The sequence below is a fragment of the Podarcis bocagei genome (genome assembly GCF_964188305.1).
Source record: "Podarcis bocagei genome assembly, chromosome: 2".
NCBI lineage: Eukaryota > Metazoa > Chordata > Lepidosauria > Squamata > Lacertidae > Podarcis > Podarcis bocagei.
The window spans coordinates 64,675,593-64,697,360 of record NC_138126.1 but is presented as its reverse complement, the minus strand read 5'-3'; the positions used below and the strand labels follow the sequence as shown (position 1 = coordinate 64,697,360).

Below are 21,768 nucleotides of genomic sequence, written 5' to 3'. Positions count from 1 at the left end.
CCAGTCCGCTTATATTTTGATAACAAGTCGTTCATTGATGAATAGAAATTAATACTTTTAGTTTGATCATTGATGTTTCAATCCAAAAGAGTCCAGTTAGATGCAAGGTTATACCAATGCATTTATACATCAATTCCCATTTAGCCAAATATTAGACACAAGAAACCAATTGTGGTGGGGCACCAACATTGAAGGGTACATATACAAGGTTTCCATTAGTAGTCGACAAGGTATTTTCTCTACACAGTTTCCAGTGTGAGTCTGCAGTAGCCCAAGGATGTCTGCACAATACAAGCCTAATATGATTGTAAAATTAGAAATTAAGTTGCCGCATGAGGGTTTGGGTCCATTCTGATGTGTTACTCTGCAATCCCGTTAAACCGTTTATAGTTATTTCTGGTTATCAATGAAACCCAACTTCTTCTTCCTGGAACATGCAAGACTGCAAAAGGCCCCGAGAGACAAAGGCTACAATGACTCCACAAAGCACAGTGCAACAGACCCTTTCCTGGGGGTAGAGTGCCAACCACTTTTGATCATTTTGGCTGCTAAACCTGCCAAAGAAGCCTTCTCTTAGATTTCCTCCTGAAAATCATTTACTGAGGGGTGGGGCAAGGAAGTTTAGCAGAAACAAGAACTCCCAATTTCTGTAATTCTTCCTTTAATAAATAAGGTGGGAAGGATTGCAGGCACATGCATGTATGTGCAAACGCTCTGTGGTGTAGGTTTCGTTGCTTGTGAGGTGAGTCCTGTCACATGTGTAGAAACTTCTATGATGGTGTATATGCCAACAGGTGCATACAGCTTTTGCCACCCTGGTGCCCTCCAAACGTTTTAGAGTATAACGTTCTAGCCAGCCATGCTGCTTTACACAGCACAGATTAGCAACAGCCCGCTACAGATTTTTTGTTAATTACCTGGTTAGAAAGAGGAAGAGTAGCCTCTCCCTAGAGGCAGGTTGATCCCGTGTGCTGAAGTAGGAGTAAATCTGAAGAGCAAACAGTACCAGCCAGAAGACCATGAAGAGGACAGGGACCACCAGCTGGTTCCACAGGGACATCCCCAGGGCCAGGAGGCCATACACTTCAACCACCTGGACAAGTTAAAAGAAGAGAAGATTTTTAATGATTTCCGTTGCCTCCCCAAAATCTAAATATCAGAAGGAGAAAATGGGGATCACTGGATGTAAATAATGAGTGACGGCACAGTTATTCACATTTACTGTCACAACCAAACAGACACTCTGCCAACTATTTTTGCCACCTTCCTGTTGACAAATCACAGGTATCAAATCTGAGCCACCACTTTTACCTTTTTAAAAAAGAAGAAGAAAGAAAATCATTTTTCAGTTGCAATCTATGGTTCCTAAACTAGCATGTGGCATTCATTTTGATAATTAAGGCACATCTTTGTGTCTTGGCACTTTACTGAGATGATGATGATGATGATAAATGGCCTCGGTCCTGTATACCTGAAGGAGCATCTCCACCCCCATCGTTCAGCCTGGACACTGAGATCCAGCGCCAAGGGCCTTCTAGCGGTTCCCTCATTGCAAGAAGTGAGGTTACAGGGAACCAGACAAAGGGCCTTCTCGGTAGTGGCGCCTGCCCTGTGGAACACCCTCCCATCAGATGTCAAGGAAATAAGCAGCTATGCTATAGCTATCCTATTTTTATTTTTATTTTTTATAAAATTTTTATTGGTTTTACAAACTTTTTTGAAGACAAACAAACACTTAAAAAGACAAACATACATGTATAATATCATAACATATTTTCCTAAACCTCTTTTCTAGGACTTCCCCATACCCCCCCCCTTTCTGCATCCCAATGTCCAAAATTTTTAGCAACTCCCAATTGTTACTTTCAATCTCTGTCATCCTAATCCTCTCTATGTTCTAATCTTATATCGCTGTATCCCTTTGTTTCTAGGAACCACAACACTTTAACATTCATTAAGTTTATGATAGTCCTTAAGATAGCTTTTAAATTTTCGCCATTCTTCTTCCACCGTCTCTTTGCGTTGATCGCGGATTCTGCCTGTCATCTCAGCCAATGTCATATAGTCCATCACTTTCATCTGCCATTCTTCCAGAGTGGGTAGATCTTGTGTCTTCCAATACTTTGCGATGAGTATTCTTGCTGCTGTCGTAGCATACATAAAAAAAGTTCTATCCCTCTTTGTCACCAATTGGCCGACAATGCCCAAGAGAAAGGCCTCTGGTTTTTTAGGAAACGTACATTTAAGTACCTTTTTCATTTCATTATAGATCATTTCCCAGAAAGCCTTAATCTTCGGGCACGTCCACCAAAGGTGATAGAAGGTACCTTCAGTCTCTTTACATTTCCAACATTTGTTATCGGGCAGATGATAAATTTTTGCCAGCTTGACTGGGGTCATGTACCACCTATAGACCATTTTCATAATGTTTTCCTTTAAGGCATTACATGCCGTAAATTTGATACCGGTGTTCCATAACCATTCCCAGTCAGCAGACATAATGTTATGACCAATATCTTGTGCCCACTTAATCATAACCGATTTGACTGTTTCATCCTGTGTATTCCATTTCAGCAACAAGTTGTACATTCTAGATAGATTCTTAGTATTGGGTTCTAGCAATTCAGTTTCTAGTTTTGATTTTTCCACCTGGAAGCCAATTTTCCTGTCCTGTTTGAAAAACTCCATTATTTGGTGATATTGAAACCAATTTTCTACTTTATGTTTCAATTTCTCATGGCTTTGTAATTTGAACTTATCTCCATCCTGTTCCAAAATTTCCCAATACTTCGGCCATCCAACCTCCATATTGAGTTTCTTCACTGCCTTGGCCTCCACTGGTGACACCCATCTAGGGGTTTTGTTTTCCAGCAGATCTTTATATCTTATCCAAACATTAAACAATGCTTTCCTAACAATGTGATTTTTGAAGGCACTATTCAGTTTGATTTTGTCATACCATAAATATGCATGCCAACCAAAAGCATTGTTAAAACCTTCCAGATCTAAAATGTCTGTATTCTCGAGGAGCATCCACTCTTTCAGCCAGCAAAATGCTGCTGCCTCATAATACAGTTTTAAGTCCGGCAGGGCAAACCCCCCTCTTTCTTTGGCATCTGTCAGTATTTTGAATTTGATTCTGGGCTTTTTGCCCTGCCAGACAAATTTCGAAATATCTTTCTGCCACCTCTTGAAACATTCCATCTTATCAAGTATCTGCAAGGTTTGAAACAAGAATAACATTCTAGGCAATACATTCATTTTAATCACTGCAATTCGGCCTAACATTGACAGTTTCAAATTTGACCATATTTCTAGATCTTTTTTAATCTCTGACCAACATTTTTCATAGTTATCCTTATACAAATTCACATTTTTAGATGTCAAGTAAACCCCTAGATATTTAACCTTCTTGACCACCGTCAGCCCTGTCTCCTTTTGGAACTCCTCTTTTTCCATATCTGTTAAGTTTTTCCCTAAAACTTTGGTTTTTTGTTTATTCAGCTTAAATCCAGCCACCTGGCCAAACAATTGGATTATTTCTAAGACCCTTTTCGTACTAGTGTTTGGCTCTTGCAAAGTCAAAACTAGGTCATCTGCAAATGCTCTTAACTTATACTGTTTGGCTCCGACCTGCACTCCCTTAACCTGCTGGTCATTTCTAATCATATTCAGCAACACCTCCAGAACTGAAATGAAGAGTAATGGGGAAATTGGGCACCCCTGTCGTGTTCCTTTTTCTATCTTAAGTTCCTCAGTTATTACATTATTTACAATCAGTTTAGCTTTTTGTTCAGAATATATTGCAGCCATACCATTCTCAAAACCTTGACCTACCCCCATCCCATAAAGATTCTTTATCATAAAACTCCAAGAAATATTGTCAAAGGCTTTCTCCGCGTCCACAAAAATCAGTACTGCTTTAGTATTTATATTCACCTCTAGCTTTTCCAAAATGTCTATTATATTCCTTACATTGTCTGATAGGTGTCTTTTTGGGAGAAAGCCTGCTTGGTTCTTATGAATCTTTTCCATCAACACTTTTTAAAATCTTTTTGCCAAAATGTCTGCAAAAATTTTGTAATCCACATTAAGTAATGATATTGGGCGGTAGTTCTTCAGTTGAGTCTTTTCAGTCTCTGTCTTTGGTATGAGTGAAATATACGCTTCTTTCCACGATTCAGGTGCCTTTTTTCCCTCTAGGATCTCATTACAGACTTCTTTTAATGGTTGAGTCAACCACTCCTTCAAAGATTTGTAATATCTGGAAGTCAGTCCATCTGGTCCTGGAGATTTGCCCAGTTGCATATTCTGAATGGCAGCCTCTATCTCTTGTTCTGTTATTCTCTGGTTCAGATCCATCTTGCTTTGATGAGAGATTTTTTGTAATCCATATTTATCAAGGAATTTGACTATATCTTCTTCATTTTGCAGGCCTTGAGTATAAAGTTTCTTGAAATAACTCAAAAAGCAATTTCTAATTTCATTGGGTTTAGATATGATCTTTCCGTCCACTTCTAGGCTGGTAACTGTATTTAATTTCTGCCTTTTCTTCAATTGCCACGCCAGAAGTTTGCCACATTTATTTGCTGATTCAAATGTCTTTTGTTTCATTTGCTTTATCTTCCATTCAATCTCTTGATTCATCAATTCCATATATTGTGTTTGATATAATTTGATCTCTCTTAAAGTCTCCTGGGACTTTGGTTTTGCTCTTAGTTTCTTCTCTCCCTCCTTTATCTTTTCTAAAATCTTTTCTTTTTTCTCATTTTGTTTTTTCCTCTTTATTGAATTTTGTTGAATCAGAAAGCCTCGCATCACCGCTTTGCCTGCGTCCCAGACCACTCTCTTCTCCACGTCGGCCCTCAAATTTATTTCAAAATAGTCTTTTAAGGTTTTTTGGGCCTTCATGAGGATCTCCTTGTCTCGAAAGAGGGTGTCATTCATTCTCCATCTAAATTGACCAGTTGTTGTAAGTTTCATTTCCATCTTCACTGCGTTATGGTCGGAGCAAGTTTTTGGGCAGATTTCTACCTTCTTAATCTTTGGAGCCATGCCACTAGTAATCCAGATTTGATCAATTCTGGTCCAGGTCATCATTGCTTGGGAGAAAAAGGTTCCCTCTCTCTCCAGAGGGTTCCTTGTTCTCCATATGTCTATCAGGTCCATATTTTCCGTCATTTCAAAGAAGGTCCTAGGGAGTCTCCCTTCCTTGGTAACTGTTAGTCTTTGTGCCTTGTCCATGTTGGTGGAGACCACACCATTCATGTCTCCCATGATTATCATGTTGTAATCCAAATAGTCCGTCAAAGTTTCACGAAGTCTCTTAAAGAAGTCAGATTTGCCTTCATTTGGTGCATAAATTCCAACCACTAGTAGTTTTTCTCCTTGTACTTGTATCTCCACTGCCAGATATCTCCCCTGCTCATCTTTAAAAATCATTTTTGGGGCCCATTTCTCTTTCACATATATCACAACTCCTCTTTTTTTAACCTTGTCCGATGAAATAAATTCTTGTCCTAGTCTTTTATTTGTAAGTAATCTCCTATGGGCTCTGGTTATATGAGTTTCTTGTAGACATATCAAGTCCAATTGTTCTCTATTCAAAATGTGGAATACTTGTCTTCTCTTCAAAGGCCCATTGAGTCCATTACAATTCCAACTAAGGAATTGCAGAGTCATCTTGTTATTTTTCTGACACTCCTCCAACAGCTCCAAGTTGTTGCTCTTCTTCTGATGGTGGTGGTTTTTGTCCAAACGAGAAATTCAGGATGTCTAATGCTCTCCTCTGTTCTCCAATTGGGTCCCCAATCCCCTTCTGCAGGTCCTCCTGGTGTCTTCCCAAAAATTTGTCTTTGTCTTGAATTGTCTTTATTTTCACCTTCTTTCCGTTGTAGTCAAAAGACAATCCTTGTGGGAATTCCCACCTGAAGCGGATGAAGTTTTTCTTTAGCAGGAGAGCTAAATCCTTGTAGAAGTTTCTTAAGTCCAAAATATATTTTGGAATGTCTTTAAAGATCTGTACAGCTGAGTTTCCAATTTGCAAGGCCTTTTCAAAGTGTAGTCCTAATATTTTGTCTCTTTCTTCCTTAGTTCTGAATGTAATCAAGCAGTCTCTCGGGGTCTTTCTGTCTTGCTTTTTGCCCAATCTAAAAGCTGTTGTAATTTTAAATTCGTCTTCCTCCAGGTCCCAGCAGTCAACAAACTCCCGTGTCAGGTATTCCACAAGGTTGTCTCTTTCATTCTCTGGAATCAATCTCAATTTCAAGTTTCTCTCTTTTCTCTGTAATTCCCACAGGGCCAAAGTTGCGTCATGTTCTTGAACCTTCTTGGCAATCGGCTCCAAGCTCTCCTGCGTCTCTCCAGCAATAGCTTTGGCTTCTTCGGCAATTTTGCGTGTAGTAGAATTTTCCTCCACTAATTTATTTATAGATTCTGTATTCTGGTTTAATCTTACTGATATTTCTGCTAGTTTTTGTGTGTTTTCTGAAGCCTGTTTTGTCAGAGACTCCAGAGATTGATTTATCTTGAGCAAGGCTTCTGTCACAGCTTCCATGGAAACAACTGTCCCTTTTTCTTGTCCTGTTGTTCCTACGGGTCCGGCAGTCGCACTTGAGATTGAGCCTCTTTTCTTTGTCTGTTGCTGCTGCAGCTGTTGTTGTTGTTGTTGCTGCTTGGTCTTTGCTCTTGTGATTATCTCTTCCTGTGAGCCACTCATGTCAAGGTCGTCTCCCACGGGAACTGTTCCCCGCTGGAAATTTCCAATTTCTTAGACCGTGCCAACCTTTACTTTACCCTCTAGGGGGAGCAAATCAAAATGGCCAAAAGTAAAATGTCCAAGTACCAAGACAAAGGGGATATCCAAAGATGTAAAGAAATTAACACAGTTAAAGCAAGTATAGCTGGAGGCTTATGGCTACAGATTTCTACAGTTCTCCAGTAGATACTGTTTCATCTTGCTCTGATGTACTGTAGCCGAACAAAACAGAAACTTTATATCACAGTATATCTGTCACAGGAAAAAGTCAGTTCAGTGTCCTATTGTCTTAGAGGGCAGATCATTCCATACCCTTAAATGACTGAGGCAGCAGAAGGTTTCTGTTTTAAATAAATCCTGCAGATATCAAAGTCTCTTTCGCCTCCCCTCTGCCCTGCTAGCTAGAGGGGAGATCTAAGTTCCAAATGTCAGGTTTACTCAATTAAAAAGCAGAGTTTAAACGGATGCAGCTTTAAAGTTCCGTTGCTTTCGCTTTCATGCAGTCGGGGGGAGGCAGACTTCCTTGATTTTAACCTCCCCGCTTTCAGCCTAATTTTCAAATTTTAAGGTATCCCGATTCTTTTTCTGCTCTTACTCACGGGAATTCAGTCCAGATTTTCTTTTCAGGAAGGAATCAGCGCTCTCCGCTTCTGGCGACGCGGCTTCACTCCGCAGGCTGGGTAACGACTCTCAGCACCGCGCTCACTCCCGATGCCGCTCCGGAGCCTTTAAAAAGGCTCTTTCACAGTATCGGGGGGCGCAAAGGTGCCCACCGAGTCTCCTTGCTCTCAGGCTTCCGCGCCTGAGATTTTAGGGGTCCCCCGCTCACCGTAGCGGGTAAGACCCGAACTTGCGGAGCAGTCCTTCTCCGGAGCTCGGAGGTAGGACCGCCATTAAGCGCTGGCACCGACCGGAAGTCTCTATAGCTATCCTATTTTTAAAAGACATCTGAAGGCTGTATTGTTTTTAACATTTGATTGGGAGCTGCCCAGAGTGGCTGGGGAAACTCAGCCAGATGGGCGGGGTATAAAAAATAATAATTAATAATAATAATAATAATAATAATAATAATAATAATAATAATAATAATAATAATACACTCAGTTCTGCATCGATGGAAGGCTTTGAATATGATCATGCTCTAAGAGTAGGACCAGTAGTGGTTGGGTGTGTGGAACAATATGGGATGGGAAAGCAATTATGGCAAGATCAAAATGCTTTTTGAGATGACTAAGTAAAACGGAGGCAAGAAGCTCTGCACAAAACTTCTGTGCTTGAAGTTCAGCTATGGCAATGTGCACAACAGTCTGCTTGGCTTTTTTGAAAGTTCAGCTGTTGCACTTATTTATGGTTAAGAACTACTTTACAGATAACAGTGGAAGTACCAGAATATCAAAATGCAGTTTCTCAATGGCCGTTCTTAAATTTTGTACTCTTTAGCCACTGCTGAGCAGCAAACATGTACTTCGCTGATTCAACTGTTACTTCTGCAATGGAAGTTTTGCCAAGGTGACTATGCTTGCTGAGATTGGTGGGAGTTGGAGTCCCAATAACATAAGGAGGACCCCACACTGGCTACCCCTGATATGGCATTTTCAACTTTCAACAAGGTGTTTCCCTAATGGGGGGGATAGATAAGGATACACTGCCATGAGCCACTGGAAACAACAGAGTTAAGTTCACTAGACAGAATGCCCAGAAACTCTACTCTTCACCCATGTGCTTTCAAGAACTGTAGGGCTCTGGAGATATGGCTGCAAAGCAGTATTTCTGTGTGTGTTTTAAATCCTCCTCCTGCATTTCCCCTGCCTCTTCTGGCATTAAAAAAAACTATTGATAACAATGTCACCTCCAAGTCTCAGAAGGAGACATATGAGCAAAATATTGATTTACACTGAATTAATTCAAGCTGAGAAAAGGCAACCAATCAGATCAGTGAGAGCAACTGGAATACAAAGTAAGCAAAATACAGTTAAGCCAACTCTGGGCAAGATTAAACAAGACGAGTTCTAGCCTGGAATATATATTAGACAGACAGACAGACAGACAGACAAACATTTGCTGGATGAGTTCATTGGATCTTTTTTTTACTTGTAAGCATAAAGCCTCAGTTTTTTGTTTTGAGCAATATATATTTTCCCTGTTTCAGAACAAATACAATTCTGATTACAGCATGTTATTTTGTAGAAGTTGTCATGCCCTAACCCTAAATTACACTATATTGGAATCTTAACACAAAGCCAATTCAGAGCTATAATTATGCTCTGATTGCAGGCAGTTTGTCTGAGATGCAATTTGGGGGGAAATTAACTTAGTGACAATTCTGTCCTCTTGTAAACAGCACTCCATTCTCTCTAGCTTACATTACACACAGTTATTCTTAACCACAGGCTTTTATTTATTTATTAGCATCTCTATGATCCAAACAGAAGGTAGTAAGCATCTTCCAGATTGTTTAGATATTCTCAACAAATGTCAAGATTTGCACAGGGAATTAACAAAACAGTGGTATGAGTACTGTTTGTCAAGGACAAACACCTTTCTGCAAATGTTGAGAGTGTGTGGCACTGCACTTACCAGGCATTAAGATTTCCTGCACAGGTTGCATTAGAAAGCCAGCTTATTTTTAATGCCTTCAAATGAATAAGAACTAAGGCAATCTAAACTATTTACATACAAGTACTTTAAAAAAAGTTGCATTTTGCATTTGGTTTATATTTTTATTAAAGATTTTATGATCTTTTTCAGTGATCCACCTTGAATAAACTTTCAAATAAGGTATATCCATCAAAACTATTTGACAGGACAGTTGTGAGGGTTCTCTTTCATTCAGCTTGCCCCCAGTTTCCAGCAGATGTTGTGGGGCCACAGCCAATTACATCATGGGTGCCACAGGCAGAAGTACTGAAGTTCCCTCCACTATCATGTCTGCCAGCAAATGCAATTTTAAATGTAAAATTAAGTGATGCCATCACCCCACCCTTCAGTGCCAGTGGTTCTTGCATTTAATGTTTCATTAATCAATATTAATTATCCTTCAGCTATTTGGCACTGACTGTAGATCACAAAGCAAGACTAAATTGATTTGATTTATTATATTTCAATGCTGCTTTTCATTCAAATGAATCCCAAAGCAGCTTGCAAACAGTAAGATTGTCACCTGGGAGAGCCCTAATTTCCCCTGCCCATTTCCCCTCCTTTCCATCACCGCACAGATGAATGTACACACAGATCAGATAGCAAGTTCTCTGTTAAAGAGAGAACCGTACCATCGTGTTAATTAACAAGCTGATGGTTATTTATATACATCTTCAATTCTACAGCTGCATTTGAGATTGCAGCAGTGTAATTAGCTATTCCAGTGTTTCATTAACTTCACGGATACATAGTATTTTGGGGTCGAGAGAATTCATTCCTCATGAACACTCATACACAAGCGGAGGCAATGCTTATGAACAGCAAGAATGGTTCATATTGGAACTACTGTCAAAATGTTTCGCATAGCAGAAAGCAATGTAGGTGGCAAGGGCGAAAGGGAGCTGTGGGCAACAGGGCCTCTATTAATTCATGGGATAAGGCAAAACTGAAATAGATAGCATTTCTCCCATTCAACAATGAAACCCTCCGATGTACAGGGCTAAAAGAGACCTCTGTGTTATCGGTACCTGCACTGCACTTTGCAGTACTCAACAATAGCCATTTTTAGGATTGGCTCACAATTATATTCTACAAGCAACCCAGGCTTGCATCCAATACCTAAATGCTGGATATAGGTGCGTTTGTTTGTTTGTCTGCATATGCATATGCACCTACCATATAACAAAAGTATGCAAGACCTAACGATAAAACCAGTTACTTTATTTCAACATGCATACGTCTTACCTGGACAAGTTCCCTATATGCAGACTTGGCCAGATTGTATGGTACCAGAAGATTGGATGCCAAAAAATAGAGAACTTCCAAGCCGGTGAAAATCATGGCAAATTTGTTGATGATCACAATAGTTTCCAGAGGGACCAGGCAAAGCCGTGCCAGCAGAGGGAGCATGTGAGCAGAGAAGAGCCAGATTTGTTTGGTTTTCATGACACAGGAGCAAAGGGTGCAGACCACAAGCTGACCTGAAAGTGACAGAGAACACTGAATAGCGACATCCTTTCAATTTCAACAAAATCTGTATCTTATTAATGGCTCCCACCTCCCCCAGTAACCTCATTAAGCAGCGCCACAGCCTAGAACGCAGCCTGACGCATCTTATTTTGATTAAATACATTGTCCTCATGCAACAATGATGGACTAAATCGATAGCAATGGGAGAAGTTCACACTGGGGACTCTGCAGGGCTGGATTTAGGTTTGATGAGGCCCATAGCTACTGAAGGTAATGGGGCTCTTTATATGTCCAGATGTCCTTTGCGAACAACAAATTGTCGCTGTTTTTTGTGTTGAATATATGATGATTTATGGACCTAATAGGTATCTAAAGCCATTTGCACATGTTTCCATGCAACCAGTCCATGCAGAATGTAGGCACCCTATATATAGAAATGAGCAAACCAGTAATATTCTAGGGAGCAGGCTAGCAGGCGGGGCCTATTACTTATATGATTAGAGTAACTGCACAAACCACACAACACAAAACACTGTTGTTGTATGTAGGTGTTGTTGTTGTTGTTTTAATCTTATATTTTGGAAATGTACATCCAGTTGTTTTTTTCCTTTCAACTTTTTTGGGGCCCCCCCAAGAGAATGGGGCCCTAAGCTATAGCTTGTTTAGCTTATACATAAATCCAGCACTGGGACTATGTGTGACTGCCAAATCTAAACATGTAAAAGCTTCATACGAAACATAGCTCAACTAGTTCAGCTGCTTTTTAACAGAAGGCAAAATTGTGGTTGCTGCATGTTTTGTGAAAATATGGGAGGACTGTGGCAAAAATATAAATATAAAAAATATAGCCCTAGGCAGTATGCTTAAAGCAAGGGTAGCAAAACTTTGCCAGTCCAAGGCCCACAGTCCCTCATGGGTGAGCTCCCAGGGACCACATGGCAGTGGTGAGTGGGGTCAAAGACAAGTATGAGTGGACCAACAGATGTGATCCTTACCTTTGTACACTTGGTTATATTCGGTCAGAGGTTTCCACACACACCACTCCAAGCAAGCAAGCAAGCAAGCAAGCAAGCAAGCAAGCAAGCAAGCAAGCAAGCAAGCGGTGCTATCACACTTCAAAAACATGCACCAGGGCACTCAAGGAAATTGTGGAGCACGACCAATGGGAAATGTGGCTTTAAAAGGGTGTGTAGCCTGGACAGGTTCCCAGGGGTCAGCTGGAGTGGCCACATTTGGCTTCGGGACATATTATATTTCAGTGATATACAGTGGCACCTCTAGATGCGAACAGGATCTGTTCTGGAGCCCCGTTTGCATCTAGAAGCAAACGTAATCCGTGTCCACGTGTGTCACATTTTGGCGCTTCTGCGCATGATGTCATTTTGAGCGTCTGCGCAAGTGGCGAAACCTGGAAGTAACGTGCTCCATTACTTCCGGGTTGCCGCGGAGCGCAACTCGAAAGCACTCATCCCGAAGCACATTCAACCAGAGGTATGACTGTATATTTTTATATTTATACGTTACAGACTGGCTGTGTGTGCTTAACAGTGCAAACTTAAGCACGGTTACTCAGAACCAAGTTGCACCAAGGTCAACGGAGCTTACTCAGAGGTCAGGGTGCCTAGAACTGCAGTCTAAAACTTGTACTGTTTGAAAAAGCTATACAGCTTCCCTGCTGCCTATGTCATTACAACGTATGCACAGATAATAATGAGAGGGAGGGGTGCCATTTAAATGGCTTCCACTGCAGGAATAAAACGAAAAATGTAACATATGAAGCAAGTTTCTCCACACCCAATAACTTAGCTCAGAGTAAGTGTACTTAACACTGAAATGCTGCTCAAAAGAGATTAATATGCCCAAAATGCAGCTTACTCATGACTCGTGAGGGAATACTTAGGAACTCTTGATAAGATAATGAGGCTTTCAACTTTCATAAGTGGAAGGATGCCCTCATGCCCGCAGTTAAGAGTGACTGCTGCACATAACACATAGACTCGGGCTGCAATCCTGTGCCCACATACCCAGGAGTCAACCATATGGAGCTCAAGGAGAATTAATAACATGTAGGCCTTGCATAGGATTGTGCTTTGAAAAGTGGCAGCCAGAAGCCACTTCGTCTTAGGAAGAGTGCTTCCCAATCATCCAACACAGCCTAGGAGGATAGCTTTCAAACTATCAGAGGCGTGCACAAACCACAAAATTCAGTTCAAACCCACATTCTGCACATCAGAAAACAGCCCCCCCCCAGTCAGAAGTAGCTTTACACCTTATATGGTAAGCTTTCAAATATGCTTTTAGCAAAAGCTTGACTGTAGCATTTTATTTTATTTTATTTTTAAAGCGGGATCACCCAGGTGCCACAAAACCCCTTAGGGGTTCTGTCTTTGACTCCTATCACCTCATATAGACCCCATTTCACTTCTGAGGCACCTCACCTTAGTTCTGAATTCATCCAAATCTGATGCAAACCATTTGGATACTGTGTGTGTGTGTGTGTGTGTGTGTGTGTGTGTGTATTCTAAAATGCAGGCAGTAATATACAAGGCTACCAGCATGAGTTTCACCAAACTGCGGGAGGCAGTGGAAGACAGGAGTGCCTGGCGTGCTCTGGTCCATGGGGTCACGAAGAGTCAGACACGACTAAATGACTAAACAACAACAACAAATATACAAGCTGTTTCACAGAAGTGAAGGTAAAAGTCCCATCTATGGAGGTGCTTATTAAGATGGCTTGAACTTTCCACTGTTTCTAGCTTAGTAATTGTTGTTTTCTATTGCGGCCCAAAACACACACTCGGCAACACATTATAGCTGTTACACAATAAGCCTTTTAAAGGCAGAAAATCCTTTTGTGTCGAAGCTAGTGTCATCAGTGACACAGCAACACCAAACTTCCTATACTTGTACCTCTTGTGTGCATTGACTGGGCGATCCTCCCTTCTGGGAGTGGGAAAGTGTCATCCATATAATGTATCTGTTAGAACCAAAGCTACGTCCTCCAATTTCATCCACAAAAATAAGACATTTGCTGATTTCCAGACATTAATGAGGACTGGCTGAATATTAAAGCAAAGTCTTGCTTATGGCTGCAGCTAAGTGAATAGTTCAGAACTTCTGAAGTACCGTACACATATTTGGTTACTTGAAGTTGCTCCACATTCATTTATAAGAGAATACAGAACATGATTTACGCAACACAGATGACAAAACGGAGCTTGAGAGTGAATAATCTAAGAGCAGGTGATCTGAGTAATAGTCTAATTAAAGCAGCATATAAAATGCCCAAAAAAAATAGCGCCTTCTCGAATTCTCCTCTTGTTGCTTAACTTCATATTATTTTCTCTTTGCAGTTTTCCAATTATAGGTACAAAAAGTGAAGGCGCATTGGAAAGCAAAGGCAATCTTTAAATTCTACAGAATTGTTGTGGTGCCCCCTAATTAGTTGATGGTATGAACAAGCCTGTATGCCAGCTGTCTTCACCCTCTCAGATACCTTCAGTCTCACCCAACCACCCTGAGACACGGCAGAGAGTTAGACAATCCTGTTTGTCAATTTAACTTTTTAATTTTATTTTGTTAGGCCCATCTCCTTTTACATAATCACTGGTGCAACTGGTACTTTCTTGTTCCAGAGGGAAATGTGGAACACACAGCACGAGCCTGCAGTCAAAATTAATTATACACATCAATATTTAAAGCAACTTCGCAACCTTCCCATATGCTAAGACACACAAGATGGGGAAGTTTTAAAATTAGCCCAGCGTTCTTGAGACAGGGCTAGCTTAGTCAATGTGGCTGGAAAGAGGGAGAGAACGAAAACAACCACACCAACAGCAGAATACTTTTGTGCACCGGCCCATTAGTGTGAATGCTGGAAAATGGGATTTTTGAGCAATTAGTTCATCAGCTATGAAACAGAAGCCATTCATTTTGCTTGTTAAGCCCTTGCACTGAAGTATGATGCTTGGAGACTTAATCATAGCTGAGGGCTAATTTCCACTGCAGTCTGTTTATCATTACACGAATTAGAAAAATGCAGGCGCAATCAGATCAAAGGGCGGCATATATTCTGATCTGAATGTCTCTCACAAGAGGCAAAGGAAATAAGCTGGCACCTCAAGTTTTAGGTTAACTGAAAGTATTCTTACTATGTGGAAGTTTTGTGGGAACAACCAGGGGTGCAGAGACTGATTTGATAGCGAAGGGTGTTCTGCTTTGTGCACTTAAGCATGCCATTAATGCAGAATGGTGGCCATAACTCAGATTCCTGACCATATCTCTCCCCACCTAATCTTCCTATTCTCTCAAGGCAGGTTCAAGATGCCTATGCATGTTGCTATTTAAGGAAAAAACAAGCTGAGAGCCATGAGTGCAGGGAGCATGTGTGTATATATGCACAGACAGATAAGGGAAGGAAGTTCCTGCATTGCACAACAGCATAAGAAGGTTAAACTAGAGCAACTTCCTGCTCACCAGGCCCTGACCTTTAGCATCCAACCACTATAATGCAAATGACCTATAACAGGGGTTGCCACTGTGGCACCTGCAGCCACACATGCACCCACAGAGGCATTTACGACTGAAATTAGGGTGGAAAGAAGGATTATGTTGCAATGCAACCAATAGAATAGGTTGTGGTGTGTGTGGTGCCCTTGTTTGCATATGTGCTTAACAGGCCCAAATGTGGTTGGCAACACTTGCCCTATATAGTGCTGACTGTTGAGGTTGAGCTTTCGGTAGGATCTCCGAGTGGTACAGTGCACAGACTACGCTGCTGGTAGTATTGTTTACCCGTTACCACTTGCCACTCTGAGATACTTCAGGATGTGAAAACTCTTTTACAGCTTAAACTGAGTCCTGGAGGTGGGCTTAATTAAGACTGGAGGAAGCAGGTTTTTTTCTTCACTTCTAATTTATTCCGCCACCGCTCTTAGTTTCTAGAGGAGATCAAATCCCAAACATCATATAGTTGGGGGAGGAAATTAGGGTTAAGGGATGACACATGCTTTATGGCGCAAATCCTCCAGTCTAACTAGAAGGACTATGTTCAGTCCTTGTCAATAAGTTTTGCAGAGGGGGGTTGTCTCCCTTTATTTTTTGTATTTCCAAACTTTCACTTCTCTGCACACCTGGGCAGTCCTCAAATGTCACTTAACATCAGAAATTTAGGATACCAGTCTTTCCTGGATACCTAATTGAGGACGATTTCAGTCCTACAAGCTTAACTACCAGGACTTTTCACATAAAGCCACAGGAACAACAATTTTGGGAGAAAGGCTAGGGATTCCCAAGAGGATTCTCAGCTTACCCACAAGAGGTGGTATCGAAGTAATGAATTAACCTGAATGGGTCTACTCTGACTAAAAGTTAGCTGAATACAGTCAATTGTATTTTATAACTGCTTTCCTCCCACCCTCAGTGAGAGGCTCAGTTTGGCTACTGGTGAAATGGAAACTGGGAAATTAAAAAAAAAATGAGCCAGCAGAACTGTTGGAAGATTAAAACTAAATAGTTTGAGACTTGAAAATAAATGCCAAGAAAACAGTTTGGATCAGGAGCTTCTTTTCCAGAGTGCTCATGAAAAGAAGATGCTAACTGTAAAATGGAAACTGAATGAAAGCATATTTGTAAGGAAAGAGACAATCCTTTTCAAGATTACAAGTAGTCCCTGGTGGTAGTGGTGGGACTTTTTTTTTTTTAAATGATCATAGAAATAAGTGGGTGTTGCGAAATTAGCTCAGAAGGGAAAGCAGCCAGCCTAGCCAGAAACAGCAGCTTTTTATTCCTGCGTTAGAACAAACACCTCTAAAGAAAGCTTTCAGGCCTCCCATCTCTGTTTTCTCAAAAACCACAACACATTCACCAGAGCAAAGAGACTGAAAAAGCTGGGATTTCTTGCTGAAGGCTGCATTACTGGTAGTTTCGGTAAATGAGCTGTTTAAAAAAGTTACTGCCAAAAGACAAGCTGATTTCCTGTCAGACCAGCTGTAACATCACCATAAAGCAGAAGATGAATATCCCTTTGTAGGGCTGGAACATGCTTTGCTTATGAAAGAAGGTCCCAATAAGTCTTCAAAAACTGGTAAAAAGCCACAAGGCCACCATGGACACAAAACGCCCAAAATCAGTCTTGAGTACAATGCTAACCTATTTTAGTCTGTAACTAAAATTAAAAAAACAACAACAATGGATCAGCATTTATTTATTTCCTTCTTCCCTTAAAATTTCAGCTCTCAGTCTATTTTAATGTTGATTGTTTAGTTAGGGTGTCCTCATCTACATCACAAAAAAGTCATCTAAAAAGAGAAGAAAGATTTCAAGGCCCCTGCTGCTCTTCCTTATGGTTCTTGCTCTATAAACCAGTCAAAACATGCCTTCAAATAGAGGACAATCCTCTGATAGGCCTCCGAGCAGAGGACTGTCCTCTGGAAAGACAAAAAAAAAAAAAAAAAGAATTATTGATATAGTGCAGCGTTTTTATATAGTATAGTAGGTGTGGTGTTTTGTGTTAGTGTCATTATATAGGGGATAACAGTGACACCAGTCTTCATTCCTGTCTCAAAACGGCCCCACAGTTTCTTACCAAGGGCCTGTAATATTTGAAAACAAGCAAACAGAATTCACAGAAACATGTAGCTGCAATTCCCTGCCCTAAAGCTGGAACCTCCAAATATTACAGGCCCCTTACTGCTTAATCCACATAATCCAGATCACAGGTTGGCACAAATAGAAAACAGGACTGAACGAGCAGACCATTCCAAAGAAGACACAGAACAAGCAGTACCCAGTAACTGAAGAAAAGGAGCCAAAATTACAGCTATGGCCTGTGAAGCTACACAATCACTATTAATTTTGTTTGCTATAAATGGCAAGACACAGGCAGATAAATATGGCTGAAGAGGGTGATTTTGATTATGTGAAATGTGCTTTCATGGTACAAGAAAGAACATGGTGCCCCTTAGGAGATGTCGAATTTGAGTGTACTCACCTATTAAGGCTGTCATAAAACGATTCATGGAAAGAGGTTCTAAGTACATTGGCCCTTCATAGCCAGACTCCAGCTCACTCCTCACATAATCCCTGAGGAACACAATGAAGCATTATTAAGTCAGGAGTAAGAACGGGTGCCATTAACTGTTCATGCAAAAAGACCCTCCATTTCTTTTTCTTTTTTAACATGCACATTCCAGGAAATCATAGACACTTGTTGTCCATTTGTTTAGACAAAATCTAGCAAAGATTTGTATGGGTGCTCCTGAAGTACCCAAGTCTGTTATACTCCTTTATCATAGTGTATCAGTCTGAGGTCGTATAAGGCATCTTCTGGTATTCCTATCCAAGTCAGACCACTGGGCCCATCAATCTCAGTAGCTGACCAACAGCAACTCTCCAAGGTTTCAAGAATGGGGATCTTCATTGCCCTACCTGCTAGAGACTTAACCTGGTACCTTTTGCAGATGCTCTACCACTGAGCTATAGACCTTTTTTACATCTGAATAGGGCCAATGTCACATGTGACCAATTGCGCAACTGGCTACTTTGCCACTATTGCGCACCATTGGGAAACAAGTGCTGTTTCCCAATATCACAGAGGGCGTGGTGAGCAAAACTCACTCAGAATTCACAGAAGAAGATTTTGTATACTGGTTGCCCTAGGTGAAAGCCATGAAAATGTCCTGTGTGAAATAGCCCTCAGTGAACCTACAACTCTTCTCATTTTAAACTAAAGCATGTATCGTGTCTTACCGTTCCTAGAAATTTCACCAGCTTTCTTTAAACTGAATACATCCTATTGGGAAGTGGGTTGCAAACATGTGACGTTGCAAACAGATAAGCAGAACAAACAAGCCTCATAAAAATGTACCAATTTCATTTTTTTTTAAAAAAAAATAAGTTCCATATATGCATCATGTTCTTTTCCTGTTTTGGGGACAGGAACAAAAAATAATTAAAACCACTGTTGAATCTCTTCAAGGATAGAAGCTTTCAATGGTTTACAAACACTTCTGTAATCCAATCTAAATACTAAATAATGAAAGAATTGGGGCTACAAACAAGTCACAAAAAGGCTTATACGGCCAAACTTAAGGCTGTATACAACTTAAGCCATACATTGATTAATTAAAGAGGCAGCCAGGTTGTATTTATTACGTGCTCTCATTGGCAGTGCTATTTTCTGAGTTAACTTTCAACAAGTAATCATTCTCTCAAAGCGATTGATAGTGAGAGAGACAGAAGTCTATTCTAAAATATATATAGTAAGTAAAAGGTCACATGCTCAACTTGCAAAACCCAAGTTCAAATCCCAGCTGAGATCACTGACTATTAGATGGTCTTGGGCTACTCAGTCTCAGTTTTCCCTCTCTCAAAGAAGTTTAAAAAATATCCAAGATCACAGGTTTTCCTGAGGACGTAAACACTCTGCACAGCTGCTACTTGATGCTACAAAATGTTTACTGAGAATAATGATATGTGGGACTTACTTTTGGGTAATAATATTTAAGAGTGCAGATTTTTGTATAAAATTGATGTCTATGCCTTGGACTTACCAATGGGCTTCTATAACTGAAACCACAATCCACAGAATTGGTTGCAAGGATGAATGAGACTGAAAGGCATACCAGAACCATGAAGAAACATAGATCAAGCCTATTAGTATATTGCATCTGATCTTTTTAGACTCCCCAATAGCAAAAAATGAATTATTATTTCATCCAGAGCTACCAATGGAAAAGAGTAATACTGAAACTCTCTCAATTCTTGCCCCTGCCTGCCAGATCCTTTCTGCTAAACAGCTGCAATTCTACCAAATCTGCAATCTGAAGAGGTGCCAAGCTACATGTTGTTCCATGTTCCTTTTTGCTGATAGATTCCCCCCAGCCCTCCCTGTGAAGGGAAGCATCTAAAGGAGGCTGGAATCTTAAGCAGCAGAGCAGGCAAAAGATGCTGGTTAACCCTTACCAAACCAGTCACCACCCCTCAAGCTGCTTTTTCACAAATGAGCAAAAATACAGGGGTCCTGGCATTCCCCCCTCCTGTAAGTAGAAATCAGGTTTAGGAAGTTATTTTGAAAGGGCAAAGCAGATGATAGGGAAAGTATTAAGGCAGTGATTGTGTGTGTGTGTGTGTGTGTGTGTGTGTGAGAGAGAGAGAGAGAGAGAGAGAGAGAGAGAGGACACACACAAACTGGTCTCCAAGGAGTGTGGCCCCCAGGGGGCACAGATGTGCTTGCAGAGGCCTCCCTGACGTCCACAGGATCTCCTCCCCTGCTGCAATTAGCCATGAAAGAAGTATTCTACTGTAGTCAATAAAATAAAATAGGTTGCAGTATGTGCTTGGCTGCCCTGTGTGTATGTAGTGCACACAACAGGTTCTCCAGTTTGCAGTTGTGTCTACGGGCCCAAAAAGGTTGGTAACCCCTGGATCAAAAATTCCCAAAAGTTATTTTCCTTGGGAGAACAGCAGTCATGAAAACAAGATTGACGTGATGACATACCGTATTTTTTGCACCATAACACTTACTTTTTTCCTCCTAGAAAGTAAGGCGAAATGTCTGTGCGTGTTATGGAGGGAATGCCTATGGGTGGCGGGGGGATCTGCTGCAGTTGTGAGCAGAGGATCCATGGTTCCCCTTCCTTCCCTCCTCCGTGGCTCACTTTGAAACAGCAAAGCGGTAGAAGAGCTGCTGAGTGGGGAGGAGAGAGGGACAGGGAGCCTGCTTCTTTAAAGGAGCAAAGCGGGAGAGGAGAGGAGCCTTCTCCCCTTATACCCCTCTTCTGCATTATTAGAAGCATCCTTCTCCACACACCCCACGCGTGTTCCTTATCCCTTGAGTGCTTTTCCTACCCTCCCCACTTAGAACATGGTTACAAAGCACGGATCCACATGGAACCTCAGGATTTTTGCACTGGGTCACCCCAAATTCACCATCAGATCACATAGCATGTCCATGGTTACATCTTGCACCAAAAAAATCACGCACCCACTGTTGCCTGGGGCCACAGTGGTGCAAAAACGTGGTTACAAAGCATGGATCCACATGGATCCTCAGGATTTTTGCATTGGGCTACTCCAAACTCACTGTCAGATCACGTCTGTGGCCACAGCATGAACCACAAAAATCATACATCCACTGTTTCGTTTAGAATATTTTTTTTCTTGTTTTCCTCCTCTAAAAACTACGTGCGTGTGATGGTCGGATGCGTGTTATAGAGCGAAAAATACGGTAATATTTGTAGCTTGGGCCCAATTTTTAGAGCCGAATGTGAAATTTACAAGGCAAGTATGCAAAAAGAGAGCAAAATAACTGGTAATGGAAATTGAGGGAATAACTGTGAGTACTAAGTAAAAGAAACTCTGCCTCTATTTAGGAGAGGCATATTAATTTAGGAATTTTTATGTGGGCCTCTCTCTGATTCATTTATCCTTCATAGCCTTGTGCCTTAAGATACTCTTGGACTTAAGGCAGCGCTAATCATAAACAGGGAAAAAAAGCCCACTCAAGCTGCAACGTTAGCTGGATAACAAATTCTTCTCTTTAACTCATTACAAACTATTTGCCTTCAGAGTTATGAAACTAACAAAATGAGTAATTCTCTTGTTATAAACATTTTAAAAATCTGCCGTGAAATAGCAAGCCTGGCACAGGTACATGGAAGAGGTGTTTGAAGTGCTACAAGTAGGTGCAGGTTATGCTACAAGTAGGTGAAGTGGCTCTCTTTCGTCTACAACAGCCAATTAAAATGCATGAGAATAAGCAAGGAATCTAAAGGACCGCTACTGCTAGTACGTTACGACCTTCTCCCTCCATCTTTGCTGCACACATTCTCCCTTTTTCTTGTCCAGCCAGTAGTATGTAATCTGTCACTCCGGAAAAAGTGCCCACCATGTTTCTTAAAAAT

At 41.0% G+C, this 21,768-nt stretch overlaps 2 protein-coding genes across 5 annotated transcripts in view; both read right to left on the bottom strand.

Annotated features, from left to right (window-relative positions):
* Window positions 1-21,768, bottom strand: part of LOC308582131 (ovomucoid-like) — a 331,104-nt gene that overhangs the window by 189,494 nt on the left and 119,842 nt on the right. The gene's annotated exons all lie outside the window — the stretch shown is intronic.
* The window catches only part of RNF145 (ring finger protein 145), a 74,608-nt gene that overhangs the window by 10,391 nt on the left and 42,449 nt on the right, over window positions 1-21,768 (bottom strand). For all 3 annotated transcript variants that reach the window (XM_081184943.1, XM_081184942.1, XM_081184944.1), the window contains exons 4-6: window positions 17,856-17,947; window positions 10,640-10,875; window positions 918-1,093 (exon numbers count right to left, since the gene is read on the bottom strand). In XM_081184943.1, coding sequence (XP_081041069.1) covers window positions 918-1,093; window positions 10,640-10,875; window positions 17,856-17,947 — 504 coding nt within the window. The remainder of the gene's footprint in view (window positions 1-917; window positions 1,094-10,639; window positions 10,876-17,855; window positions 17,948-21,768) is intronic.